The 21,064-nt window shown below is 36.3% G+C and overlaps 1 protein-coding gene across 1 annotated transcript; it reads right to left on the bottom strand.

Moving 5' to 3' along the window:
* Nucleotides 1-17,828: 17,828 nt before the first annotated feature.
* On the bottom strand, nucleotides 17,829-19,595 carry LOC145090103 (uncharacterized). The gene is made up of 2 exons (XM_079028446.1): nucleotides 19,579-19,595; nucleotides 17,829-18,381 (listed from the first exon to the last, which is right to left on the bottom strand). The coding sequence occupies exons 1-2, from the start codon at nucleotides 19,593-19,595 to the stop codon at nucleotides 17,829-17,831; spliced, it is 570 nt and encodes a 189-aa protein (XP_078884572.1).
* Between the last annotated feature and the right edge of the window lie 1,469 nt (nucleotides 19,596-21,064).

The following is a 21,064-nucleotide window of genomic DNA, read 5'->3' as shown; positions in this document are numbered from 1 at the left end:
ATTCGAACATTTGATTTTTACGAAATGCAATCTAAAACCCTATGTTTCCATTTGGAATTCTAGGGTTTTCTTCGTTTTTTGGTTTCATCTCTCTCATGAACTTGATTGACTGCAAAAATTAAGTTATGGCTCTGAACAATATGTGACACCTGTCAATTTTGGCCAACAGAAGTCAACCAATATTTAAGGTAAACATAATATATCCCTCACAACTATTACAATATATTAGAAAATCTTTCAATGGAAGTACATTTCCTTTTCAAATTTCAAACCGTATATAGTTTGGTACGTTTAACACTATAATACATACATGACAAAATAGATGATCGGTGAATGATTATCGGGTTATAACAACATAATGTCATACAATGTGTATGGAAATACAACATACAAACGACCTTTAGTGTTTAAGATCGTAATAAGTAATAAATGAACTATACTAACTTTCATATCACCAACCACTAATAACCATATGAAAAACTATTATGGTAACCAACTTTTATGACACTTTATCTAAGAATAAGAATTGATGTATTTTTATAAAAGTTAACATTGTTATAAAAACACCCTTATTTTATTAATTTATTATAAAAGAAAAGTCAACCCATTAAAATAATGCAAAAGCATTACAAGACATCATCATGGTGTCTACTTACATCTTTTTAATAAAAAAATCAAAATAATCAACCCTCCCATTCCCCAAAAAAATCAGCCCCCCATTCCCTATACACCATAGGGCATTTTTTGCCCTATAAATACTCCCTCACTTTCACTCATTCTCTTCACAACTCAATACTATACAAGAAGGCACACTCTTTTCTCTTTTTCTTCTTCTTGGCTGAGAGTTGCGCCACCACCACCATCACTCTCTAATTTCTTTATTTTAAGCTTCATCTCTTGTTCACACAACACTCACAACTCAAGATCTTGGAAGGAAATCTCAAGAACACCAAGATCCAAGCCAAGAACCACCATCTTAAAGATCTTTTAACCTTTGGACAATAACACAACAAGTGAGTTCACACCCCTTTTTCTATTAGTTTTCACTCATTTTACACTTTCGGGGGAGGTTACATGTCATGCTAACAAACTACATTTTGGACAATGACTTTACACAAAGGTCCTAGATCTAATATATGTTAGATAAAACTTTTAACATTTGGGTAATACTACATTATACAAGATTATATCCTAGTTACGAGAGTATATATACATATTAGATCTAATATATGTTGGATAAAACTTTTAACCTTTGGGTAATACTACATCATACATGTTTATGTCTTGGTTATGAAAGTATATACATATATTCGTATTTTCAAGGGAAGTACACAAATTTCGTTCCTTCATATGCATAAGCTTCTAAGTCTGGACCTATTGCATGATGGATAATACTATTACACAGTGGATAACCGCAAACTAACATTTTTATAAAAAAATCTAGATTTGAAAAATTAAAACTTTGTGTTTGCACATTAGATAAAACAATTATCCTGGGTAACCAACACACGTTTTGAACAATACACTAAACATGGAAAAACTTTTATTTCATTTACAACCTAAAATAACATACTTTTGACGAGTTATGTGAGACATTTCTCCAACCATTACGCTAAGTCCCGGACTTATAATCGTTAAATATTAAATGAGCGGGAGAGTTGTGTATAGATATATATAGGTTTGACAAGCCCCACCTATGGTTGCTAGCTACAACCACAACCGATGGGTCAAGGGTGAAAATTGTCTTAACATTTTCACGACGCCTGAAGAAGCGTTATGGCGGGCAGCATTATAGCCGATAGATCGATTATAAGGGCTCACAATAACATCGAATAATGAGATTCTAGTGCAAGGCACAATTATAAGTATGGTTATTTACTTATACACTACATTTATAAGTATGCTTATTTACTTATACACTTGATTTTTAGGATAATAAAATCACATGACAAGCCACACTTTTTATAAGTTTAGATGTTATAGGAACTTCTATTTTATAAATAATTTTAAATACATACTACACACATACATTCTTCTTTTACACTGAAGGCGTACAAAAACAAAAACTTTTTACAAGGAAGAGATACGATTTACACGTAAGCAAAAACAACTGATTTTCTACAGATAAAACTCTTATGAACTCACCAACTTTATACTAACTTTTTAAACAGAATGTAACCTTAGGAAACAATTAAGCTCGGATCAGTGGAGCTACTTTTGAAGTCAAGACACCAATTAGCATCGCTTGAATTTTGTGGCAAACTACTACATTTGATAACATGCTAAACTTGTAATGCGTTTTAATAGTACTTAACATTCAGATCATGTAACTTACCTAATCATATGATATGATGGTTGTTTATATACTTGTGTTTCAATATATTCAATTACTAGGTGTGAGACCCATGTAATACATGGGTTTATTTAAAAAAAATTAAATACCAAATTCTAAGCATTTGAGAATTTTAAATTTATAAGAAAAATAAGAAAATGTTAAATTATAAAAATTAAAGTGTTTTTTTTCTCTTTTAAGTTTAAACAAATAAGTTAGATAAATAAATAAAGAAAATTAATGAATCTTTAATTTAGTAATTTTAAAATTAGAATGAAAGTTTATTAATGAAACTGATATGCATTTATTATTACCTTTAAATACTATCTAAAATTTAATGAAATGAAAAAAAAAACCATATAATGACTTGTGGAATAAAAATTAATTTAAAATAACAACAAATTACACGTGGCAAAATAAATGAGAATGTGACATGTGGCAAAAAGATCTTTATTTATTAGGGAGGATTGTGATATTGTGTTCTCGTTCAACCCCCGGGCGTTTCCGCCATCCGGTTTGGGGATGTAACATCATATCCTCTAAGAAATCAAGAACAAAGACCCAAGAATCCATTTTAGGTTTGTGAATTTTCATAACCCTAATTGTTAGTTCGTTACCTAAATATGTATAGATGAATATTTTTTATCCTTTGTTTTTTCACAAATTTGTTTTGGAAAATTTAGAATTCATATCAATGTTGAACTTAAAGTTTGAATCTTTTTAGGAAAATGGCAAGTAATTCTGATGAAATATAGTTTACCCATTTTATTTTTTATTATGAGTTTAAGAATGTGTAAACTTTGTAGGAAAGCGCAATGGTGATTTAGTTTTATTTTCCACTTTTCAATTGCATCTGTTCACTATGAGAAAGGTTAAACATTCATATCATTTCACTGTTCACCACTCTCATCAGCTCATCCCCACTAGTGGATCTCTTGAAATTGCTTGTACATATAGTTGTTGCTTAATATAATGATTTCTGATGAGAATTTGGCAAGTAATGTGTTAATAATATTGATGATAAAAATACATTTTTATGAACAATGTATATAAATTTTGCTATATTTTAAAACCTTACATTAGTTAACCAATATTTTAGTAGTTGTGTTGATGAAGAAGAACTTTTTTTTTTGTGAAATCGGTTGGAGTAATCATAATATCTATACAAATTCCTCAGTTATTTTATATTTTATTACTTATATAAATTCATCAATGTTGTACATTGTATGTTTTCTTAAAAAAATATATTTACCAAAAATGTTGGAGTAATAAGTAAAGTAGAGAAATAACAAATTTGATTGTCAAACTTTGTATTTAATTCATCTAAAAGTGTTTATATGCTAATGGGTATTACATATTTATTCTTTCCATGCATTATTTTTAATGATCCATAATATAGTTCTATTAGTTTTCACTCATTTTACACTTTTGGGGGAGTTACATGTCATGCTAACAAACTACATTTTGGACAATGACTTTACACAAAGGTCCTAGATCTAATATATGTTAGATAAAACTTTTAACATTTGGGTAATACTACATTATACAAGATTATATCCTAGTTACGAGAGTATATATACATATTAGATCTAATATATTTTGGATAAAACTTTTAACCTTTGGGTAATACTACATCATACATGTTTATGTCTTGGTTATGAAAGTATATACATATATTCGTATTTTCAAAGGAAGTACACAAATTTCGTTCCTTCATATGCATAAGCTTCTAAGTCTGAACCTATTGCATGATGGATAATACTATTACACAGTGGATAACCGCAAACTGACATGTTTATAAAAAAATCTAGATTTGAAAAATTAAAACTTTGTGTTTGCACATTAGATAAAACCATTATCCTGGGTAACCAACACACGTTTTGAACAATACACTAAACATGGAAAAACTTTTATTTCATTTACAACCTAGAATAACATACTTTTGACGAGTTATGTGAAACATTTCTCCAACCATTACGCTAAGTCCCGGACTTATAATCGTTAAATATTAAATGAACGGGAGAGTTGTGTATAGATATATATAGGTTTGACAAGCCCCACCTATGGTTGCTAGCTACAACCACAACCGATGGGTCAAGGGTGAAAATTGTCTTAACATTTTCACGACGCCCAAAGAAGCGTTATGGCGGGCAGCATTTTAGCCGATAGCTCGATTATAAGGGCTCACAATAACATCGAATAATGAGATTCTAGTGCAAGGCACAATTATAAGTATGGTTATTTACTTATACACTACATTTATAAGTATGCTTATTTACTTATACACTTGATTTTTAGGATAATAAAATCACATGACAAGCCACACTTTTTATAAGTTTAGATGTTATAGGAACTTCTATTTTATAAATAATTTTAAATACATACTACACACATACATTCTTCTTTTACACTGAAGGCGTACAAAAACAAAAACTTTTTACAAGGAAGAGATACGATTTACACGTAAGCAAAAACAACTGATTTTCTACAGATAAAACTCTTATGAACTCACCAACTTTATATTAACTTTTTAAACAGAATGTAATCTTAGGAAACAATTAAGCTCGGATCAGTGGAGCTACTTTTGAAGTCAAGACACCAATTAGCATCGCTTGAATTTTGTGGCAAACTACTACATTTGATAACATGCTAAACTTGTAATGCGTTTTGATAGTACTTAACATTCAGATCATGTAACTTACCTAATCATATGATATGATGGTTGTTTATATACTTGTGTTTCAATATATTCAATTACTAGGTGTGAGACCCATGTAATACATGGGTTTATTTAAAAAAAATTAAATACCAAATTCTAAGCATTTGAGAATTTTAAATTTATAAGAAAAATAAGAAAATGTTAAATTATAAAAATTAAAGTGTTTTTTTTTTTCTCTTTTAAGTTTAAACAAATAAGTTAGATAAATAAATAAAGAAAATTAATGAATCTTTAATTTAGTAATTTTAAAATTAGAATGAAAGTTTATTAATGAAACTGATATGCATTTATTATTACCTTTAAATACTATCTAAAATTTAATGAAATGAAAAAAAAAAAAACCATATAATGACTTGTGGAATAAAAATTAATTTAAAATAACAACAAAATTACATGTGGCAAAATAAATGAGAATGTGACATGTGGAAAAAAGATCTTAATTTATTAGGGAGGATTGTGATATTGTGTTCTCGTTCAACCCTCGGGCGTTTCCGCCATCCGGTTTGGGGATGTAACACCATATCCTCTAAGAAATCAAGAACAGAGACCCAAGAATCCATTTTAGGTTTGTGAATTTTCATAACCCTAATTGTTAGTTCGTTACCTAAATATCTATAGATGAATACTTTTTATCCTTTGTTTTTTCACAAATTTGTTTTGGAAAATTTAGAATTCATATCAATGTTGAACTTAAAGTTTGAATCTTTTTAGGAAAATGGCAAGTAATTCTGATGAAATATAGTTTACCCATTTTATTTTTTATTATGAGTTTAAGAATGTGTAAACTTTGTAGGAAAGCGCAATGGTGATTTAGTTTTGTTGTAAAACTCGCAGAGTTGGCCGATTACTCGGCCGAGTACTCCCTACTCGGCCCCTTACCGAGACGAGTTACAGAATCCGAGTACTCCTCGATCGGCCCATTAGTGAAGTGAGCGGTGTTGTAATACTCTCACACCTTAATATATCCTTCAAAATTCGATCTACAACTTCAAATGCATGCTTGTGTACCATGGGTGCTTCATCCCAAATGAGCAATGAGCTTTTTCTTAATAAACTGGCAAGATCACTATCTGGCGTTATTTTACAACTAGAATCATTGTTAAGACTTAGGGAAATTATAAACTAAGAGTGTGTGTTGTCCTGCCTCCGGTCAATAATAATGAAGCAATCCTAATGAAGCAACATTAAAAACAATCTCACATTAGGCTCTAATTGTTGCAGAAATTGTCTTCCAAAAAAATGTCTTACCCGTTCCACCATAACCATAAATAAAGAATACATCTCCTTTATTATCTTTAATTGCAGTCTAGATATCAAGAAAAATGTTGTGTTGCTTATTTGTTAATGCAACAAAAGCCGATCAAACTCATTCTTTAAATTTGGTATGTCATATAATCTAGCATCTCGGTAATAAGACGATTGTTTGAAGATGAAATTGAATTAGCATCCAGGTAAATAAGATTATCTATTTTTATTGTTTTATATAGATGACTTTTCTCATGTGTACACATAAACCTGTAAATAGGATTTATCTATAATGATATTTATAAAAGTCATCATATTTTATAAATTAGTAGACAATTTGATCATCTATTTTGAAATATCCAAAAGAGAAATTAAATATCCAAAATGATCACAAACTTGGCCTGATAAATTTAGAGTTTCTAACTTCTTATTGTGCTCCTTATATCCAATATTTAAAGTGTTAGCCTTTTCTCAAAAGCAAATCAATTTTGAAATCTCGTATACAATGTTTTAAAACTCGGGTTTTCAGTTGATCCGGTGTGACGATCGGTTCACGGGTCAACCGGTTGAACCGTCGGGTCAACCCGGTTTATGGTTTTTTTCTATTTTTTTATTTTTTATATATTTTTACTTTCCTACATAATGCATAAACATATAAAACCAATAATTTGATGTCCACAAAGTTTAAATACTGAAAAACATTAAAGAAACCGCAAATGACTCGTTGTTTTGGTGTTCGCTACTTGTATCCAACTATCCAAACCCTATTAAAACGGGTCAACCCAGTTTTAACCGGTTCAACATAAGCGGTCGGACCGCGGTTCAAGGGAAACCCGGCCGGTTCGATCCGGTCCGTATTTTTACAAAAAAGCATTCTCAATTGACCCGCCTTTTATCCTAGGTCACGGTTCAACCGGTTGAACCGGCCGGGTCAACCCGGGTTTTAAAACATTGCTCGTATATCTATTGCTCTTTATAGGTAGTTTGAAACCAAATTCGGTGGTGTTATGTAGAAATTTTCTTTTTTGAGGTAAGATCTAATCCCTTTAGTTGTTTTATGATTTATATTGAACTTTTTAAGTAGTAAAATACCTTATTTCAGTTTTGAAAGCCTAGTTTTTCTCTGTTTAAAGTATTTAACCGTTAGTTTTGTGCATAAAGGGCACGATTTTAAATTAACCGAAAAAGATTTTTGCAAGACAACAAGTTTGAAACTCTTGTTTTACGTATTATGTTGTTAGATTTGTGCATAATTAATATATTGATTAGTAAGTGCCTTTTTTTTTAATAACACAGATCTCATTAAACAAGCCAACCTAGCAAGTGGTATCGCGTGCTTCATTTACTTTGAAAACAAGTTTCGAGATTCTTCTATCTTAAAACAAACTCTAAACTTCTATGAACAATTTCGAAACTTTGTGTTATTTGTTTTAAGTTTTATATATATATATATATATATATATATATATATATATATATATATATATATATATGTGTGTGTGTGTGTGTGTGCGCGCGCGCACATGTGTGCTTGTGCGTGTGCGCGCTCAGTAAATTGTTAAACTTGTAATAGAATGGTCTTGCGTTGTGCATAAACGCAAATAACCAAATTAAAAACTCTATTTATAATTTAGAATAAATTTGAAACTCATAAAATTATCAAAACTTGTTTCTTATGTTTTATTCATAACCAAGTTTGGAGGTTGTTTATGTTTTCGGTTGTCATGAAACCATGGACAAAAACACCCAAGTAATGATGAAATGCATGTATTTTTGTGATGCAAACGGTGGTGTTGATTGAATATATCTCAAATAACTTTATACCCAAAGATTCTTCTTCTTCTTCTAAGGGCCAAAAACCACCAAAAGAGATCTTAAGATCACCAATGGAGGTTAAAAATGATTTAGGCAGGAAAGAGGTGATTGAGGTTGAGGATGTGCAAACCCTAACCTCCCACTTCTCTTAAATAGGGAGCAAAACACGGGATTAGGGTTTTGCCTAGTCTCACGTCGTGAGACTCTAACTCTCACGTCGTGAGCCTTAAAATAGTCACATGCCTTAGACTGAAGTCACGTCGTGAGACCCTATCTCTCACGTCATGACCTTCGAAAATTTTGGGTTTTTACATTCTTATTTAGCTCAAAACATTAAAAGCTCGAGTATCTGCATTAAATGTTACAATTCTCCCCTACTGGAATTAGATTTCGCCATCGAAGTCTTGAGCCTCGATCAAAGCAGGATAATGGGTACACATCTCCTCATCGGGTTCTTAGGTCTACTATGATCCTTTACTGTGTTGCTACTACACCTTACCAAGTACACCACCTTATTTCGCAGGGTATTCGTCTTTCGGTCGACAATCGCTACTGGCTGCTCAACATAATTCAGGCAGCCATCCACCTGTATATCATCCAAGGGTACTACAGCGGTCTCGTCAGCCACACACTTGCGTAACTGGGATACAAGGAAGGTGTAATGAATCTGGATGAGCACATCCTATAAGTCCAAGCGGTAGGCTACTTTGCCCACCTTGGCTTCCACTCGGAAATGACCAATAAACTGGGACCCAGTTTTCCCAGCTTTATGAATCGGATGATGCCTTTCCAAGGTGACACCTTCATCAGTACCATATCCCCGACCTGAAACTCCAACTCAAATCGGCGTCGTTCAGTGCAACTCTTCTAGTGACTATGGGTTGTTTGCAATCTCTGCCTAACTTGTTGAATGAGCTTCGTCGTCTTGAGCACTATCTATGTGCTCCCCATGACGCTATGACAAACGTCTTCCCAACAAATCGGGGTCCTGCATTTTCTCCCATAGAGGAGCTCAAAGGGTGACATACCAATGTTAGTGTGATAGTCGTTGTTATATGAAAACTCAGCCAAAGGGAGTTAGGAGTCCCCACTCCCACCGAAATCTAGGACACATGCTCTCAACATATCCTCGAGCGTTTGTATGGTCCGCTCACTCTGTTCGTCCATCTGTGGATGGTAGGTGGTGCTAAGGTGCAACTGAGTACCCCAAGTCCTCATGGAACCTATTCCAAAATCTGGAAGTGAAGCGAATATCTCAATTTGACACAATCGAGGAGGACACACCATGGCGAGCAACCGCCTCTCGTATATAAATCTCTGTCAACTTCTCCGCAGAAGAGCACTCACAAATGGCCAGAAAATGAGCACTCCCCATCAACTAGTCAACAATCACCTATATGCACTACAAATAAAACGACATTTAGTGGCACAGAAAAAATGCCACTAAAAACCAAAAAATACCACTAAAGACCCCCTCGACAATCAGCGGCACAAAAAAGTGTCACTAAAAGAGCTGCAACTATAGGCTTTTAGTGGCACTTTTTGATTGTGTCGATGCAACCTTTTTGGGTTTTAGTGACACTTTTTTATGCCACTATAACACTTTTTGGATTTTTGTGACATTTTTTGATGCTACTATATAATTGATATAATTAAAAAAAACGTTTTTTATTTTTTTGGGATCACTTTTTTTACTACAAAACATTTATAGTACAAATTAGGTCCAATTTGTTTTTTTTAAATTGAAATGAAACATCAAATAATAAAAGAATAATTAAGATAATACATGAACAAAATAAAGCATTACTTAATTAAATCTAAATTGTCTTACAATAATATCCTCAATATTTAAAACAAAAATAACTTCCAAAATGCTTAATTAGTCTAAACATTGTGCTAGTAATTACATAAAATAAAAAACTATCAAACTAAATACTTGAACCATTTTCTTTTACAACTATCATCCTTCATACGAATCGAATGTACCCATGGTTATCTGTATCCTTAACTTTACAATATTCATCATTTGAATAGTTGTCTTCAGCATCCCTCTATTACGACCCAGGTCAAGCACTTTCTGGATTCACTTATGATATCTACCAAAAGAGACACGGATAGAAAAAGAATCTAAATGAAATGAAAGATAAAGAGTGGGGAATGAAAAAGAAATAAAAGAAATGGGAGAACTAAAAAGATGAGTAGTTGTAAAAATGACATGGTGCTACTCAAACACTATTAATTGATTTGTTGTTAAAGGATTTTGTTGAGATTCGAGCATTTAGTAATGTTAGTATAAACCTGCACATTGAATGAAAACAAAAATTTCACTTCATATTTCAAAACTGAAAACTAAATGATAATAACACGGTTTGGTGGGGCGGTAAGAACAAAATTTTGCCATAATTTACTTAATTTTCATAGAACTTAATTACTAAATTGTCCAAAAATATTTCTTAAATTTGTAGCAAACCTACTATGAGCACTTAAAATTGCATGGTTCAAGTCTAACACTCCTTATTTGTCTCCAGTGTTGCAGAAATCGGCCTTGGCGGCCGATTAATCGGCGATTAATCGTTTGGCAACCTTAAACCGATTACGATTAGGGTGTTTGGCGGAAATTGGTCAAAATCAGTCAATGTCGGGCTTGGCGGTCTCGGCGGTTATAGGCAGGAACTTTTTTAAAAATTTAAAAAAAAAATATTTTTCAAATATTACACCAAAATATTAAATTTTCAAAATTTTAAGCTTTAAAATTTTAAAATATTAAACTAAAATTTTCAATTTTTGAAAAAATTTAAATTTTAAATTTTCAAATACTTAGTTTTTTTAGGAAATATTAATTTTTTAAATAATTTTATTAATACATAAGGGTCCTCGATTAATCTCCGCCTAGTCCGATTAATCGTTTATCATCAGTCGACTGCCGAGCTACCGTCGAACGATTTTTACAGCCATGATTGTCTCATATTGTAGGCACCTGAGTAAGAGTGTTTTGTAAATCAGTAAAATATGGTCAAATTGATTGCCAATTGTCTATGTTAAGGAGCTGAACAATATCAATGCCACCTAGCACTATAGAAAATGATATAACTTTTATTATTTTTGGGAGCTTAATTTATATGTTGCTCAAAAGTGAATGATATATTGACATACCTAAAACAAAATTAAGATTTTAAAACAAGAAAAGAAAAAGTACCTCTATGTGATCTTATTTTGAGCTTTAACTGCATTAGAACGAATAATGGTACTTGCCACATTTCCATTAGCTCACCTCATAGGTTGACTGATAGTTTGAAGACATCTATCATGTAAAATTAGTCTTAAATTATTGGTTAGATAAGAAGAATCACAAAATGAAGAAGAAAAACTAGGAGGTAATAAGAATATACAAAACATAGATGAAGAAGAAGCACAAATTGATGCATGTTCTTTAAGCAGATGCTTCACAATCAACAAATCGACTCAAATGTAATTTTCTGTGATGTCTACTGACATCCACCTCAAAATGATAGAAGATTTATCTAATTTATGAAAAATAATCTTATTTAGGCCAATGGAGTAATTAAATTACAACTAGAATACACAACATCTCGAGGAAAAAAGTATTTATTCATGGGATTATGACATTTTCTCTCACAGAGATCACAAATTTATCAATTAGAAAGATAATCAGGAAAAAAATGAAAGATATCTAAACTTTGAATACGTACTATCATTATGACTGGAGAAACTAGTTTTATTGCTAAATAAATAAACACGATTAAGGTAATCAACCTCATAGGAGCATCAACTCCGAGGGCATAATTGCCCAGCCAGGCTATCTTTTTAATATGCTTTTAAACAAAAATCCAGATCACTTCAAATTGACAATATAAACTAAATACACCTCTATGCGCAGGGGATAGACCATCAAGGGCAGAATCGTCCAGATTGAAAAAAACCCTTTAAAAACCAATGCAACCAAAACGTGGTGACGATTACACCGCAATTTGGTAAAATTCCAAAGCCAAAACGAAAAACTAAATAAGAAAAAAAATTACATCTAGAAAAGCGAAGCATCAAATTGAGAACTGGGCAATTCCATAACAAGAGGGGCATGATCATACATAATAAGAATCAAACAGGAGAATACTTTCATTCCAACTCTAATGAGTTCTAGATTGCATAGATGAAAAATATTCTGAGGTTATAAAAATAAGAGCTTAACAGAAATCGAGAGACAATAGAGGATAGTTTATAGAAATCGAGATATAAGAGATGAGAGTTTATAGAAATTACGGTTTTGAAAAGAATCGATTCCATATACGAATAAGAGCCTCTTGACCAATCGAGCCCTCGTCTTCTACATCCTGACATTTCGGCTTTCAAGGCGACGATTGGGAAGATCGAATCGGACTCCTAAGAAGCGGCAGAACTGATAGGAGATGTTGGAATATTTGGGCCAGATACCTAAAATATTAACGTTATGGACTAAGAGCCTCTTGACCAATCGAGCCCTCGTCTTATACATCCCGACTCTGCCCATCAGCTAGTTCGTGAGCTTTTCTGGTGTGTGACTCGTGGTTCACCCAGGCAAACACAAACTAGGGATTGAGCATTGAGGAGAAAGTGTAACATCGTGAAAATTTACAACCAATTTAAACTTTTCAAAAACAACCCATATTCATTAAGTTATTACAAAAGGTTTTCAGTTCATTTATTATCAGAGTATCCCAGAAACATCAACATAAATCATAAAACATAAGGAGCGATACGATCACGCCTTCGCCTTGCCACGATCTTCTGAAGTACCTGAAACAATACACCGAAACTGTAAGCCCGAAATCTTAGTGAGTTACCCCCAAAATACTACATACATCATATATGCCCTTCCAGGCGATAACAGTACATACGCCCTTCCAGGCCATAACAACACATACGCCCTTCCAGGCCACAACTCCATAGGATCTTCCGATCTATATGTCTCAGGGGATTTCCATCCCATAACTCTGTTGACCTTCCGGTCCATATCATCTTGACCTTCCGGTCCTTACCATACATCGTATACATAGCACATACATAAATATCATCTTAACCTTCCGGTTGTTATCATACATAACATACATAGCACATACATATCATATAACCACATATAACATGATGACCTTCCGATCCATAATATACTGCTCATATCGTAACATAACACATACAATTCTCATAACATCTAACTATATATATCTCATACTCTTCATAGCACATAAGACCTTCCGGTCACACATATACCATCCTAACTATCAGGAGACCGACCTTAACCAGGTCCCTAATGTATACCATCCTAACTACCAGGATGCAAACATAGCAAAGCAATAATCATAACAACAATACCCAGATTTCCATCCGATAGAGGGCCAGCCTTGGTGTCGTAGAACCTGTCGGTATAGTTAGGATAACTCACCTGCAACTGCCGACTTGAAGAAATAAGATCATGCTGCTCCGACCACCAGTATGAGCTCCACCACTGAACATTACCAAATAACCAAAACCAATAAGCACCAATAATTACCAAAATACCCTTGGAAGTCAAACTGGTCAACCCTTGGTCCAAGTCAAAGTCCTTAGTCAAAGTCAACCTTCCTGGTTGACCCTACTCACCGAGTCAACTCGTTGACTCATTGAGTTCCTATGATCAGAAACTCCCCATGCCATGACTCAACTCGCCAAGTCACCCCAAGACTCGTCGAGTCCAACAATCTTTGAGTCCCATCCTGCTCAACTCACCAAGTCATCCCTCAACTCATCGATTCACTGCTCAACCAGAAAAGGCTAGGGTTCCACGACCAGACTCGCCAAGTCCAAGAACAGACTCGTTGAGTCCAAGGAAATCTTCAACAGACTCGCCGAGTTGTTCTTCCAACTCGCCGAGTCCACACAGGACTAATCGGACCAAACCCTACCCGACTCGCCGAGTCTTCTCCCAGACTCGCCGAGTCCACATGGGTTAATCCATAATCTGAAAATATAGAGCTTCTCCTTTGCTCCAAACAATAGATCAGGGTTCCCATGATTCATTAGCAACATAAAGTTGCTACCTTTACGTGCTTCCATGACCCATTCACCAAAAACCAAGCTAAAATGGAACTTAACTCATTAGGGCTGGATTTTGCATAGCTAAACAAAGGGCTTTCTTCACATAGAATCCATATAGAACTCAGATCTGGAGTTTCAACTCCAGATCTAGCTCATGCATCAAGATCTCATCATAAATCCCTCCAAACAAACCCTAAAGCTCCATGAAAGGTGGATCTAGAAGAAATAAAGCCAAGATGATGAATCCTTACCTCAAAACAACCTCTAACTGAAGAGTAAACCAAATCTCCTCAAGCCTCCTTGATCCAAGCTTCTTAATCTTTAAGACTTCCTTCCTAAATCCACTTATCAAACTCCAAAATGCTCCTAAGGCTCTCATTTATGATTTTAGGGATGCTGATTCTCAGGGGAGTAATAAGGGGCCGAAATGGGGGCTTAAGGCTCCTTAAATAGGGTGCAAACCCTAGGAATTAGGGTTTCTCATTCCAACACGGACTTGTCGAGTCCAGCCTCCGACTCGGCGAGTCCGATCACTTAACACATGTCCGACACATGCTTAGACTCGACGAGTTGTAGCTCCTACTCGTCGAGCTCCTCTTTTCCAAACTTACACTTTGCCCCCTGAACTCTTGATTCTGACTTGGGATGTTACAGAAAGGGAAGGCGGAATTTAGCAGAGCGGGTGATCGTTCAAGAGTGATGTTGGCTAGGGCTCTCAAATGATAGGAGGAATTAGGGAAGTTTTTGGTGTGGGGGAGAACTTGCTCAAAATCTAAAACATTGGGCGGAAACATTTTTATATTTGGGGGGAATGAAAAGCGGCATATGAAAAATTAAAATTTTCACCTATAGTGGCACAAAAAAAATTGTACCACTAAAATATATAATATAGTGGCGCAAAAAATATATGCCACTAAATGTAATTTTGTTTGTAGTGATGGCATCATACCCCTTTGTCATATTTGGTAACTTTATGATGAAATCCATGGTGATTTGCTCCCATTTCCAAAATAGGATCTCTAAGGGCTGCAATTTTCTATAAGGGTGCTGGTGTTCGGCTTTGACCTTCCGGCAGGTCAAGCAACGCTCCACGAACCAAACTATATCTCTCTTCATACAAGACCACTAATAACTATGACTCAGATCATGGTACATCTTCTCTACACCCGGATGAATGGAAACCCTCGATTTGTGTGCCTCATCCATCAAAATCTAACAGGTCCCACCCGAGTAAGGCACCCAAATCCTACCATGAAGTGTCAGCAACCCCGACCATCGTAATCAAAAGCTGACATCTGACCAATCACCCATTCACTATTATAATTTTCTACCTTGATGGCATCCATCTGAGCAGCCCTGGTCATCTCTAATACTGGAGTTACTATTGTCATCCTCAAGCATACCTCTCGAATCGGAGTACTAACTGCCCTGATACTTAACGCATTGGCCACCACGTTGGCCTTGTCGGGGTGGTACAAGATCTCACGATCGTAGTCCTTCATTACATCAAGCCATCTCCTTTGCCTCATATTCAGGTTGGGCTGGTCCATCAAGTATCTCAAATTCTTGTGGTCCGTATAAATAGTACATCGGACCCCATACACGTAATGACGCCAAATCTTGAGGGCGAAAACCATTGTCCCCAACTCTAGATCATGTGTAGGATAATTCACCTCATGAGGATTCAACTGTCTCGAATTGTAAGTGACCACGTGCCCCCTCTGATGGGTTTTATAGATTACAATAACTATATGCTTATGGAATTTCACTTAACGTTTAAGGGCACATGAAACCTAAATGATCTATGTTTGTAACACTTTGAATGTAACATGCCATGAACAAAAAAATAAATTGAACCCTCATGACTTTCTAGTATAATCAAATTACAAGAATTAAGGTTGCATACTTTTTGATTTGTTGTAGTAAATAAATCAACGAAATCCTTCTTGAACAAGCTCTAGAAGTCACGCACCAGAAATCTCGTGCCTCTGATGGTTCACACCCAAACCCTAGAAATTAAGGAAACTTAAAGAGAGAGGAGAGGGAAAGTATTCCGACTATACTCTTGTGGGAACAAGTGACCGAATATATGAAGGGGTGAAAGCCTATTAATAGCTGATAGGAAAACCCTAGATAACCCTTACTTGATGAAAATAATAATATTTCAAATCAAGTAATTATCTAGTGTTTCCTAACTATCTTCGAGGGATATTCTAGAAACCCTAGAATATTCCCCAAAACCATCCACCTCTTATAAGGAAGGTTCTCGAACCCTTTTGTTCAACTATTGAACAATTATGACTTAGGTCCTTGCGTTTTTAATTAATCCAATTAATCCCAAAATTAATTCTAATTAATTTTGGATTAATTCTTAATTAAATAATATTATTTTTGATTAATCTATTATTCTCATGATATATTAATAAATCATTAATTGTTATTTATTAATCATATAATAAATCAATAAATCAGTCTCTCTCTCCAAAAGTCATCATATTCATTTATAAGGTTTGAGGGTAACCCAAAGGACTTTGCTAATTATTCAATATTATACTAATTTAGTTATTGGCTTAGACACCTAACCTAACACCCTCTGCATCAGTTCTACGCCCAGACCCATGATTGATGCGTCACAATACACCACAAAATCCTCAACTCTCTTCAGAAGGGTAGGCGCCGATGCCTTACAGAGCTTATGCCGAAGAGTCTCAAATGTGGCCTGCTGCTCAGGCCCCCAATGGAAAGTGGCATCCTTCCTAGTTAGTATAGTGAGAAGAACCACAATCTTGGAGAAATCTCTAATGAACCTCCGATAGTAACCTGCCAGCCCAAGGAAACTCTGAATCTCAGATGGAGACTTCGGAACTTCCCACCGCATAACCACCTCAATCTTGGTTGGGTTGACCAAAATATCGTCCTGGTTGACAAGATGCCCTAGAAATTGGACCTCGCACAACCAGAACTCATAGTTGGAGAAATTGGCGTACAACCTCTCCGCCCGAAGCACTCCTAGAAGCTCATGCAGACCCTCCTGATGCTGCTCATTGGTCTTGGAATATACCAAGATATCATCTATGAAAACAATAAATGATAGATCCAACATAGGCTTACACAGCCGGTTCATGAGATCCATGATTGTTTCCAAGATATCATCTATGAAAACAATAAATGATAGATCCAACATAGGCTTAAACACCCGGTTCATGAGATCCATGATTGTTGCTAGTGCGTTGGTGAGCCCGAAAGGCATCACCACGAACTCATAATGCCCATAGCAAGTGAGGAAAGTCGTCTTTGGTATATCCTCCTCTCGAACCTTTATCTGATGGTAACCAGACCTTAAGTCGATATTGGAAAACCAAGATGCCCCTGCAACTGATCAAAAAGGTCGTAAATCCACGGTAATAGATATTGGTTCTTCACTGTCAATTTGTTCAACTCCCGATAATCAATGCACATTCAGTGAGAACCATCCTTCTTTCTAACAAAAAGGATTGGTCCTCCCCACGACGAGCTACTAGTCCGAATAAACCCCTTCCCTAACAGCTCTTACAACTATGAGGATAGCTGTTGCATCTCTGGTGGCGCAAGGCGATATGATGCCTTCACAATCGGGGCGGCAATAGGGATCAAATCGATCCTAAACTCGACCTACCTCTTGGGAGGCACGCCAGGAAATTCCTCCAAGAAAACATCGGGGAACTCTCTCATGATAGATCCATCGAAAATTGTCATCTCCTTCCCATCTCGTGTGTCAACTACGTATGCCAGATATCCCGTACATCTATGCTGCAGAAAATGTATCGCCCTAGCGGCTGAACAAAAAGAGGATCCAACCATGGTACCCTCCCGGTAAATGGTTAGCACTCCCCCATTGGGGTCGCGAATCGTTACTAACTGATTCTTGCAATCGATCAATGCCCCAAACCAACTCAGCCAATCCATACCCGCAATCACGCAAACATCTCTCACAGCAATAGGGATAAGATCAATCGGAAACCCAACACCAAAAATCTCCACTACACAATCCCGGTAAACCTCAATCACCAAAACCGTGATATCAACAGATATATCAACCTTCAAAGATTGTGCTAGGGCCTCATGAGCAACATTGAAACCTCTACATAAAGATGTAGATACAAAAGACCGACTCGCACCCGAGCCAAATAACACCCAGGCAGGTACAAAGCTCACAAGAATGTACCTATTAGAATCACATCATAAGCATAAACAATAAAATAAATCAGAAGGAAAATAAAACAGATACATACCAACGATGACATCGGGTGCTGCTCTTGCCTCCTCTACAGTCAACTGGAAATCAAAACCCTTGGCCTTTGGGTTCTTAGCCTTTCCCTGACACCCACTAGTAATGCGCACGATAGCGAGAACAGGAGTCTAAACCGACTTTTCCATACGAAGTGGAAACTCGGCCTTCATATGGTTCGCTTGGTTACAATTGAAACAAACTCGCAACCCCTTCAGACACTCCTTCGCAGAGTTCTCCTCCTTGCCACACATGTAGCATACCATCCCTGAACGACATGGACCCTCGTGACCTTACCACACTTGCTTCAAGTGTGGTGTAACATTCTGTTTAATTAATAATCAGATAGATAAAAATTGATGAACGAATAGTCGTCCTAAATCTATATTATTTAGTGGGATGTTGGTTTTGAGAAGCCAACTATTATAAATCGGGTTATTCGGGGCTTAAAATGTAATTTTGGGATTTATTTTGAAAATATTTTGGAGGCTAAAGGGTTGTTTAGTAACAGTTGGATTAATTGTGAAAAGAATTCTGAGATCAAGGGTGTAATAGGTAAATATGAGAGCTGATTTGGGAAGAATTTTATGGATAGAGACTGTTTATGCCATTATGGCAAACAACTTGATGGAGCCTGGTATTTAAAATTGCCAAACCCTAACCCTAAAGGAGAGGTCGGTTGTCACCCCCCCACTTCCTCTTCATCCTTCAGCCGCAAACCCTATAGCTCTCTCTCCCAGCCGTCATCTCATCGCCACCATTTAAGGACCACCGAGCAACTACCCTATTGCGTCGATGACGAAGACGGAAAGGCACGAAGAGATCGGGATACCGATCGTGGATGTTGCTGATGTTTACGTTTGGGTTGCTTCCTTGACCCACGTTCATCGTCGTCACCCCGCCAATGTCCAATTGATGACGAAGCCGTGAACACCGATGACAGTCGTCATGACCATGTACTACCACCTCTCTTTCTCTTCCCTATTGTTTCTCTCAGTATTCGACGTCGCAAACGTCGTTGCTACTGCCGGAGGTTATTATGCTATTGTGATCGTTTCCTCGGTGTTGGATTGCCACCATTTCCCAGCCGAAAACACCTCACTACCTCCATTTGCGTTCATGACTGCCGTAAACCTTACTGTCGCCGCCATTATCGCCTTAAGCCACCGATGTGACTGTTGTTGCCGTTACCGCGCACCACCAGGTGGGTGGTTGCGTCCAGTTTTCCGAACATGGGTGTATGGGTGTGTTTCTACTTCGGATGCACATGTATGTCGTGTGTGAATTGTCGGTCGGAAACATAAAGGGACCACCATGGCCGCCAGCCATGGTGGTTGCCACCAGGAACCACCACCAGGCACCACAAGGGGTGGCTATGTGTGTATTATTTTATGAGTGTGTGTGTGTGTGTGTTTAGACATTATTGTAAATTGTATTGTAATCCATATTGGAATAATGAAAAAGAAAAGTATAAACCATCACCGTGAGGTGGTGGCTGCCGCCACCAGCCGCCGTGTCGGGTGGCGATGTGCTTTGCATTGTTGCGTTTGATTCGTTTGGGGTACTTGAAACCCTAATGGGCCTAATGAAACCCTAATGAGCCTAAGGACTTAACTTTGGGCCTAGTCGGATTGTATTGGGTTGGAAACCCCAATTAGGGTTTGGAAAGCCCTAAATGCCATGAAGCCCTAATTTTAGGGAATGATCCGGACCCGCTATAGAATTGATTAATAAACTTAAAATATTAATTTACAACATTGGCAAATTAACCTAAAGGCTATATTGGACTTAATGGCTTAAGTAGGAACACTTAACCCTAATCAACATTTTATGTGAAAAACCCTAATTGGAATTGGGTTCTTATTGGGCCACTTATTGAACTAAGTTGTTGTGAGCCTTAATGGGCCAATTGGGAACATGTTATGGACTAAGGAAATCTGTGGACCGTAGGATAAGACCTGTTAGAGAGGCTTGGGTCCAATTGGGAAAATTGGGTCATAATTGGGCCATAACTGGGCCTTGAGGACTATGAGAGGTTAAGCCATGAGAATGCGCAATGTTTGGACTAGAATAATAGGTTGGGCCTTAAAAGAAGTCCATATAGAGGTTTGGGCCCAATTTGGAAAATTGGGCCATATGATTGGGCTTTGGCCCATTACTTGGCCTTTGGGCCTTTGGAGTATGATTTGGACCTTGGGCTTGAAACTCAATTATTAATTGGGTATTGTTTAATGTTGAGAGTTCGGGAGCCTGTCAAGCAGCAGCTAGAGTTTTATATGCGGGACTTCAGCAGTACGAGGTGAGTCTTCTCACCATACCAATGGGTCTAAGGCACCAAGGTCGACCCATTTTATACTAGTTTGTATACTTACTATGTAGAGGTGTGTGATATTTATGTATGGATGATATGTGGTAGAGATAGCCTTTGTGGCTAATGGTAGAGATAGCCTGATGGCTGATGGTAGAGATAGCCTTGTGGCTGATGGTAGAGATAGCCTTATGGCTAATGGTAGAGATAGCCTTTGTGGCTAATGGTAGAGATAATTTCTAAAGCTAGTTGATATGTTATATGTGGTAGTGGTAGCTCGTATAGCTAATTGATATGTATTGTGTGGTAAAG

The sequence above is a fragment of the Lactuca serriola genome, chromosome 2 (genome assembly GCF_051521515.1).
Source record: "Lactuca serriola cultivar US96UC23 chromosome 2, Lser_US96UC23_V15, whole genome shotgun sequence".
NCBI classification, from domain to species: Eukaryota; Viridiplantae; Streptophyta; class Magnoliopsida; order Asterales; family Asteraceae; genus Lactuca; species Lactuca serriola.
The sequence above is the reverse complement of the archived record's forward strand: the minus strand, read 5'-3'. Positions and strand labels throughout refer to the sequence as shown.